Here is an 8,658-nt window from a genome sequence, read left to right on the forward strand (position 1 = left end):
CTATATCACCTGTAAACTACATATAAATGGATTAGTGTACTATGGCATGTATTTGGTTTTATGGTACATTTTCTCACAGAATGGGTACATATGAATAGTATTTCTGAGAAGAAAGTTGTAGGATCAAAGGAATTGCTAATAGTAGCATCTTTAGATAACTAGCAGACTGTTGTCTATTTCAATAACATTGATAACACACTCTTAAATATCCTATTACACTATGTTACATAGTAATTTTACTTTGGTGATGATAAGATGAATGAAAAGAGGGTATCTTTTTCTTGTTTATGAATTAGTTATATATTAAAAAGTTTATTATTTTATGTAAGGAGATAATTCTACTGCTGGAAATTGACCTTAATTTACCGCTAAAATTTGTAGTAGAAATGCTTTCATAAATCATTGAAAGGGTAATTTCTAAAGGCAGCATATTTTAATAGGGATTTAAAAATGCACCTGTGATCATAAAATTCTTCATGGTGCAAAATGTATCCTCTTTTCCTATACATTTCTGTTTTGTGATACCATGTCATCCAGTGACCTTCTGAATAAACTGATGCTAAGTATATTTTATGGTAGTCTTAGTTGACCCTAAGATGATCTCCTAGTTGGGTGTGTGATGTCATATCTGAATAATATAATCAGTAAATTAAATTTAATAAAAATTCTACCCTATAAATATAACATACATTTTTAAATGTTCACAAACATGTATTAAAACTGAGCATATTCTAGGCCTACAGAGAAAACCTCTCATTTTTCAGAGTAGGATTAGTACAGGTCATCATTTCTGACTAAAGTGAAGTAAAACTAGAAATTAAACAAAAGTTGAGAAAAATATTGGTCACGTAAAGTTTTTTTTTTTTTTTTCTTTTTTAATTCCTCACCCAAGGATATTTTTCCATTTATCATCAGGTAGAGTGGGAGGGAGGGGGAGAGAGAGACAGAGAGAAACATCGATGTGATCGAGCCACATTGACTGGTTGCCTCCGTGTCACATGACCCGACCCAACCAGGGTCGGGGACAAACGGCAACCGAGGTACATGCCCTTGATAGGAATCGAACCCACAAGTCATTGGTCCGTGGGTCGACGCTCTAACTGCTGAGCCAAACTGGCCAGGGTGGTCATGTAAAGTTTTTAAAATAATATTTTAAAGGAGAAGTTTGCAATTTTGAATTAGGTGAAATACTCCATATAGTGAAAGTATTATACATAAAAATACATTGGTACAGCTACATTATTCATAGCTTTAAGTAATTTTATTATTAAACAAGAAAGAATGAAAATTAAATAAACTCAGAAGTCATTTCAAGATGTGAATAAAAGAAAAACATCAATCTTAGGAAACCTAGAACTCAGTGCAAACATTCTGCCAGATGCTAAGTATGTCTATTCCAATTATGCATTCTGGACCTGGGAAATAACTACAGGATGGGCATCCCAGTGGGCCCACTGTGGGGTGGACCTGAGCCAAAACTCTACTGCTCCCCTGACCTCCACAATCAAGGGGCAGGGGAGTAAATATGCAACATTAGTGATAAGAACACGTACAACATAACATCAGGGATTATACATGCAGCTCTCAGCTAATGGAAACTTATTCTCAGAATGGATTTTTTAAAATAAAATATAATATACCAAAAAATAAATAAAAAACAACTTAGGCCCACAGAAATAGATTTATAACCATGGGGGGAAAATCCTCCCTTAGTAATGTGTCTTATTTGCTCATTTTGTAAGTGGTTTTACTTCAATGTACTATCAGTTTTTAAAACTATGTATTCATTTCATTTTACTAATGACATCCTTTTGCCAGCAACTTATCTTTCTCCCACACTCCCCCCTTTTTTCCTTTTTCTTTCTCCCTTTTTCCTTTCCTCCCTTTGCACTGTTAAATTTTAAGGAACAGATAATGCTATGCAAGCATTATTTTAGAACCTAGAAAACTGTGGAAGTTGTCAGGAAAAGAATAAAACGGAAACAGAATATAGGAAATTTTTTAATTTATAAAAATACAGGATGGGGCAAAAGTAGGTTTTCACTCGTGAGGACGTGAAACACAGAGTTTATTCTTTTTCTTATCCTCACCCAAGGACATTTTTCTACTTTTGTTCAGATAGAGTGGGAAGGAGAGAGAGGAAAAGAGAGAGAGAGAGAGAAACATTGATGTGAAAGGGACACATCAAGTGGCTGCCTCCCACACGACCCCAACCAGGACCAGGAATGAATCACAACCGAGACACGTGACCTTTACCAGAGTTGGAACTGCGACTCAGTGGTCTGCGGGCTAATGCTCTAACTGCTGAGCCAAACCGGCCAGGGCCAGAGTTTATTCTTGTATTATTATTTGTTAACTATTGTATTTTCCATATGAACAACTGTAAACCTACTTTTGCCCCCTCTTACATATGTGAAAGATGTAAATTACCATTAGCAAATTTAATCCAGCACTAAATTCAGCATTTATCATTATTCCTGGTAAATTTTCTTATTGAAATAAGAATAGAATGTCTTTAACATGATTTTTAAATAGCCATTTGAAATGAAACACAAACATACCACTGGACAGTGAAGGAACTGACTGCCAGAGAGCACCGTTTTCTGTAACAGACCCCTGGAACCAAAGGTTAATGTAATAGTTTCTCTTACTCAGGAAAATCACAAAAAAGAGAGGGTTAGGAGTGGGTGTCTAACAGTTTTTCAGGGTGACCCAGATATATTGAGATGCTGCTATTTTGGTTTCTGTCTAACTGGAAGATGGGGGGGAAAGAATTGGGTAGGAGTGATTTAAGAACCTGTCTGGGTAATGATACATCGTTTTCTACTCATATTTCATTGCTGGAAAATGTGGTCTGTCTATACCAGGGATGGGAAACCTTTTTTCTGCCAAGGGCTATTTGGATATTTATAACATCATTCACAGGTCATAAAATTATCAACTTAAAAATTAGCCTGCTATATTTGGTCAAACAGTTAATTAACTCACCCCTAATGTGATGGCTGGAACTGTGAGGTGTGTGATGTTAGCTGGTACTGATTTCGCGGGCCTCACACGGCCTGTGGGCTGGACATTCCCCACCCCTGATCTATACCTAGGAAGAAAAGCAAAAGGTGTGGTGATAGTCTGCCACATGGACAAGAAGAAAGAGATAGCCAGGGTGCATACAAGTGAACACAGGTTTAAATGTTGGCCAAAAAAGAAAAGTCACTGCAGTTGACCCTTGAACAACGTGAGGGTTAGGAATGCCAGCCCCTGTGCAGTTGAAAATCTGTGTATAACTTTTGAGTATCCCAAAACTTAACTACTGATCACCTTACCAATAACATAAACACATATTTTGTATGTTATATGTATTATATACTGAATTCTTACAATAAAGTAAGCTAAAGAAAAGAAAATAATAAAATCATAAGGAAGAAAAATACAGTACTACCTATTCATTGTGGGAAAATATGCGTATAAGTGGAACTGCGCAGTTCAAATCCGTGTTGTTCAAGGGTCAGCATGTGGTCATTGAATGATGATTTAAGCCAGAAAGTCCAAGAAAATCAACAGATCAGCTTTGAAGAGAATTTAATAACGTGCCAATTAAATGACAAATGTGTAAATGTATGTTGCTGTTATATTGTAGCAATAACCTGTTAGGAAAAACAGGCTAAAATAAAAAGGTCATTTATAGAATTGGATTTTATTTACTCTGTTGTTAAGAGAAACATTTGGAATTCTGGAGTCAGAAATCAAAAGGGCAGCCCTGGCCAGTTTGGCTCAGCGGTTAGAGTGTCGGCCTGCGGTCCGGAGAGACCCGGGTTCGGTTCCTGCTAAGGGCACGTACTTCGGTTGCAGTTTGTCCCCGGCCCTGGTTGGTCGTGCGGGTGGCAGCCACTCGATGTGACCCTTCACGTCGATGTTTCTCTCTCTCTCTCCCTTCCTCTCTCTCCCTCCCACTCTATCTGTACAAAAAATGGAAAAATATCCTCGGGTGAGGATTTAAAAAAAAAAAAAATCAAAAGGGCATTAAATTTTGGCGACTTAAAATCCAGATGACAGAGTAGGTAAATGCTGTGCTTGCCTCTTCCCATGACTACATCAAAATTACAACTAAATTATAGAACCACCACCCTTGAGAGCCAACTGAAGACTGGCTGAATAGAAGTCCTATAACTAAGGGATATAAAGAAGCCATGTCAAAACTGATAGGAGGGTCGCAGATGTAAAATGAGCTGGTCCCACACTCACTTATGGCGGTTAAGAATCAGTAGGATATCTCAGTTGTGGTGGAGCCACTGGGGAACAAAGGGTCCCAGCTGCACACCAGGCTCCTAGGCCAGAACACCAGTGCCCACAACAGCTGAGCTGGCTGTGAAAATCAGCTGGGACAGTCTTGGTGAGACAGAGGGCTGCTGTACATCTAAACATCCTCTCAAAGGGCCTCAGCACAGGCTCACTCACAAGCCCTTGATCTAAGCTCCAGAGAAGGGACAGCTGCTCAAAAAGTGCCAGGGCCATGTGGAGAGAAACTGAATTGTCTGACTTCAGGGTGAAGACTGGAAGCAGCTCTCTCTGGGATAAAGTGCCTGTAGGAACCATTGTTTTTGTTGTTGTTGAGCAATTTCCCTACATGGTCTGCAGGTGTAAGCAGGTGCCAAATGAGTCACAATCAATCTGGCTAGCTCTGCCCTCTCCTCACCCTGGTTATTCTCTGAGACCGTACCACATCCAATCCACACTCCAGTCTGAGCCTCTTTTGGAAGCTAGTGCACAAAAGCCACTGGCCTGAGCCCACCTGCAGACTCCTGAAATCTCTCAAAGGTCCACAAACCCGGCACTAGTGGCAGCCAGCTCGATTAATATCATAACCACTCCCAGGCACCCCCAAGCCCAGCACGGGCAGCTAGCAACTGCAGGTCACGTTATAGCCTTTACCAGGTGACCCTGGGCTGGGCACAGGCAGTAGCTGACCTGTCATCACAGGTGAGTGGTTCTTTTAAAAAACACAATAATGTTTCCAGTGTATTATGAATGTAACTATAATACTGTATGACATAAAAATTTTATAATGATTCATTCATTAATGTATAAGCTAGTTTACTGTGAAGCAATGGTATTGATTCCACAAGGTTAATCATATTGCTGCTTCTCCATTATCAATGCATGAATTTTTATACCTATAAATAAATGATTTTCTTTTGCACATCTTTTTATTTTTGATGTCCTAGTGTTAGTAACATGTTTAACATCTACAGTATTTTGTATCGTATAAGACAGCATTGATGTAGGCAGTGATAGGTGATATCTGGATTTTTAGTGGATGTGTAACAATGATTCTTCTCTAGAGAATCCTATTTCATAGGATATTTCTTCACAAAATGGTATTAAAAGCTGTGATTAATCAATGTCTACCACAAGCCAGAATAGACATTTATTTGCTAATGTGGTTTTTTTAAACTTAAAAAAAGTTTGTTTTTAAGCTTTTTCAAGGTGTGCAGTTGGAGATTATGTGTGTTTTTTTCTTTTCCTCCCTGCAACTCTCCTTCTAAGAGATTAATGCTTTTAATCTTTATATGACTGATCAGTACACTTTTTAAAAATACTATACTGGTGTGTCGTTATGCCATACCTTGTGGGTTCAGTATAGTGATACTTTTCCTATTTATTAATCTGTTGGAAATAAAAGTGCGGAGATGTGATAAATTAACTGTACAGTTTAGAATCAAATTGAGTATCAGTAGGAAAGAGAATTTCCACCCAGCCATGTTGGGCACTTTACATAAAGCCTTTACTGATAATGAGAAAATGTACAGCTTAAAGCAATGGTATATTGCCTTTTTTTTTCACCTGAGGGCATTTTTGCATTTATCTTCAGATAGAGCGGGAGGGAGAGAAGGAAGAAGGAAGAGAGAGAGAAACATTGATGTGAGAGAGAGACATCGAGTGGCCACCACCCACATGATCCCAACTGTTAGCTAGGGACAAATTGCAACCAAGGTATGTGCCCTTAGTGGGAACCAAACCAAGGCCTCTCTGGTCCGTGGGCCAATGCTCCAACCACTGAGCCAAACCAGCCATGGTGGTGTATTGCTTTTTTGTTGTTGTTGTTAACACTTCCCCAAGGATATTTTTCCATTGATTTTTGTAGATAGAGTGCAAAGTGTGTGGGGGGGACGCCATTGATGTGATAGAGACACATCAATTGGTTGCCTCCCGCACCACTCTGACTGGGACTAGGTGTCAAACCTGCAACCCAGGTATGTGTCCTTGACCAGGAATTGAACCTGTGACCCCTCGGTCCTCAGGCCAATGCTCTGACCATTGAGCAAAACCAGTTGGGGCTGGTGTGTTACTTTTTAATTCTTGAATTACGAAGATCTTAAATAATGATAATACTAATAGTAACAACAGTGCCACATGCTGAAAACTCTTATACCTTTTAAAATTGATATAAGTCATAGTTATAAAGTTGTATATGCCCTTTAATCTAGTAATGCTGAGATAGAGATAGAGATAGAGATAGAGATGCTACAGAAATACCCTGAAATGTAGAGCAAAGGATGTATACATAGGAATATGGATACATGGATACATGTTTGTGATTGATTATTCAGCAGAGTCATATTTAAAGTTGTGTTTAAACTATACCATGATTATTTCAACATGCCTACACAAAAACATTGATACAGATTTAAAATTCTTTTCATGTATTGAAGTAGATTGTTGTGGTGGTAACATAAATGCAAAGAGCAGTACTGATGTGTAAGTATGTGTGTGCATCTCACAGGCACAGGAAAAAGAGGCCAGAATGTTTTCTGTTGATTGTTATCTTTAAGGAGTGGAATGATGGGCTATTTTAAATTTAATTGTATTTATTTTGCTTTACAAATATCCCAATGGAGAGGAGGACTGCATGCTTGTTTTTTTTTTTAGTTTATTTTATTCATTATTTTTTTCTCTCTTTCTCTTTTTAAACCAGAAGCACATACGTGAATGTGACTAGCATAGTAATCTGGGATAGGGTGCATTTTCTATGGTCCTGAGGGCCTCACTACCACAGTAAGCGCCTGCTTTTCCTAAGAGGAACCCTGGACAATTGTGCTTAATGCTGTTCGGCACGTTCTGTTCCTTTTAGGGTACTTTCTACCAGGTTTTGATTCTTTACATGGATGAGCCCTCCACTCTTGGGAGATTGGGCTAATCAGGCAATTTATGGTCAGAGGACCTAGTTATTGAGGTTAGACAAATTGAATGAATTTTCTTTGACAAACTTTTCCACAGTGAAGCTGTTTTAGTCTCTTGTAAGAAGGCAGGCAGAGGCATTTGTGTGGCTGTGGAAGAGATTATAAAGAATTTCAGACAGTCACATGTAAGAGGGACTCGTTTTGCCTTTGACACAGTGTGGTCTTCTCTGTCCACAGCTGGCCCTGAAGGACCCGGTGCACACGGTGTCCCTGCAGCAGTTCACCTACGAGAAGCTCAAGGCACAGCAGGAGCTCCTGGGAGAGCAAGGCTTCCAGTCCCTCATGGAAACGGTGGACACGGAGATCGTCACCCAGCTCCAGGAGTTTCTGCAGGGCTTCTGAGAGCACAGGCCTCTGGCTGCCTCCCCTGTCCCAAACCAGGAACCCAGCCTGCCATCTGCGTGAGAGCCTGCTGAGACGACAAAGTCCTGTGTATGGAAATAGAGAAGCAAAGACCACACTTTTTTACTACAGAATACAGTGACTAAATGTAAATCCCACATAACGAAAATCATAAACCTATTCCTCAAAAGAATTTAATTTTATATTTATGAGAGCCCTGTGTTTACTAGAGATAGATTTGATGACTATAGCTGCTTAGTTTCCTGTTAAGAGAAGAAACTGTTTGATTACCTTTTAATCATGTGCTCTTAACATTTGAGAAGATGAAGGTTAATGTCTGAGATGTTTTTCTGCAACCAAAATTAGTTAAATTTGGCTGCCTTATCCCTTTTTTAAGCTAATGTAACTACTAGTTTGAAAAATGACAAAGCTGCTCAGATGCAATTAAAGAAATTTGTGTACCAGGCAAAGCTGTATAAATAGTGGCAAGTACACATCACTGAGATTATCTTGCAAGGGAATTGCTTTCATCTGACATAGAAAATGTGTTTTATCAGAGAAATGCTTTTATTTTCATTCTAGTGATTTGATACGGGAATTAGTAAAGGTTTTTTTTCTCATTTTCTGTTCAATAATTACATTTCGCCTTTAGTGTACACGTAAGGCCCGCAGAAGTGAATGTGGTACTGCAGTGCAGGGGAGGCCTCTGGCCACGATCGGGTCCTAGTTCCTTTGTTCGTCTGGAGGCAGGGCCCTGGGCCACCAAGAAGGGCCAGGTTGCCCACAGCCCGCGCTGGGACGCGGCTGCTTGGCACTCACCCATCTCGGGCTCCGCACTGCAGGGCTGCCTCGGCCGCAGCGGCATGGGTGCCCCTTCGAGGACCCGGCAGCAGTCCCCAGGGTGCCAACACTGATGTGACAAGCCTGCCTTCCTTGTTCCTCCAAAAGGCAGTACCAAAAGGAGGAAAAGGAGAAGACAAAGCCTTACTTGGTTTTACTTGCCACTTACTATAAGGAAACTTTAAAGCATTTGTATGGAAACACTCAAAAGCACTGTTGGAAAATGTCTGATCTTTCTATA

At 39.7% G+C, this 8,658-nt stretch overlaps 1 protein-coding gene across 3 annotated transcripts in view; it reads left to right on the forward strand.

The window, feature by feature from the left end:
• Positions 1 to 8,201, forward strand: part of IPO11 (importin 11) — a 211,150-nt gene extending 202,949 nt beyond the window's left edge. For all 3 annotated transcript variants that reach the window (XM_036279398.1, XM_036279399.1, XM_036279400.1), the window contains one exon: positions 7,413 to 8,201. In XM_036279398.1, coding sequence (XP_036135291.1) covers positions 7,413 to 7,577 — 165 coding nt within the window. In that variant the 3' untranslated portion in view covers positions 7,578 to 8,201. The remainder of the gene's footprint in view (positions 1 to 7,412) is intronic.
• The last annotated feature ends 457 nt before the right edge of the window (positions 8,202 to 8,658 follow it).

The sequence above is a fragment of the Molossus molossus genome, unplaced genomic scaffold (genome assembly GCF_014108415.1).
Source record: "Molossus molossus isolate mMolMol1 unplaced genomic scaffold, mMolMol1.p scaffold_m16_p_3, whole genome shotgun sequence".
Lineage (NCBI taxonomy): Eukaryota > Metazoa > Chordata > Mammalia > Chiroptera > Molossidae > Molossus > Molossus molossus.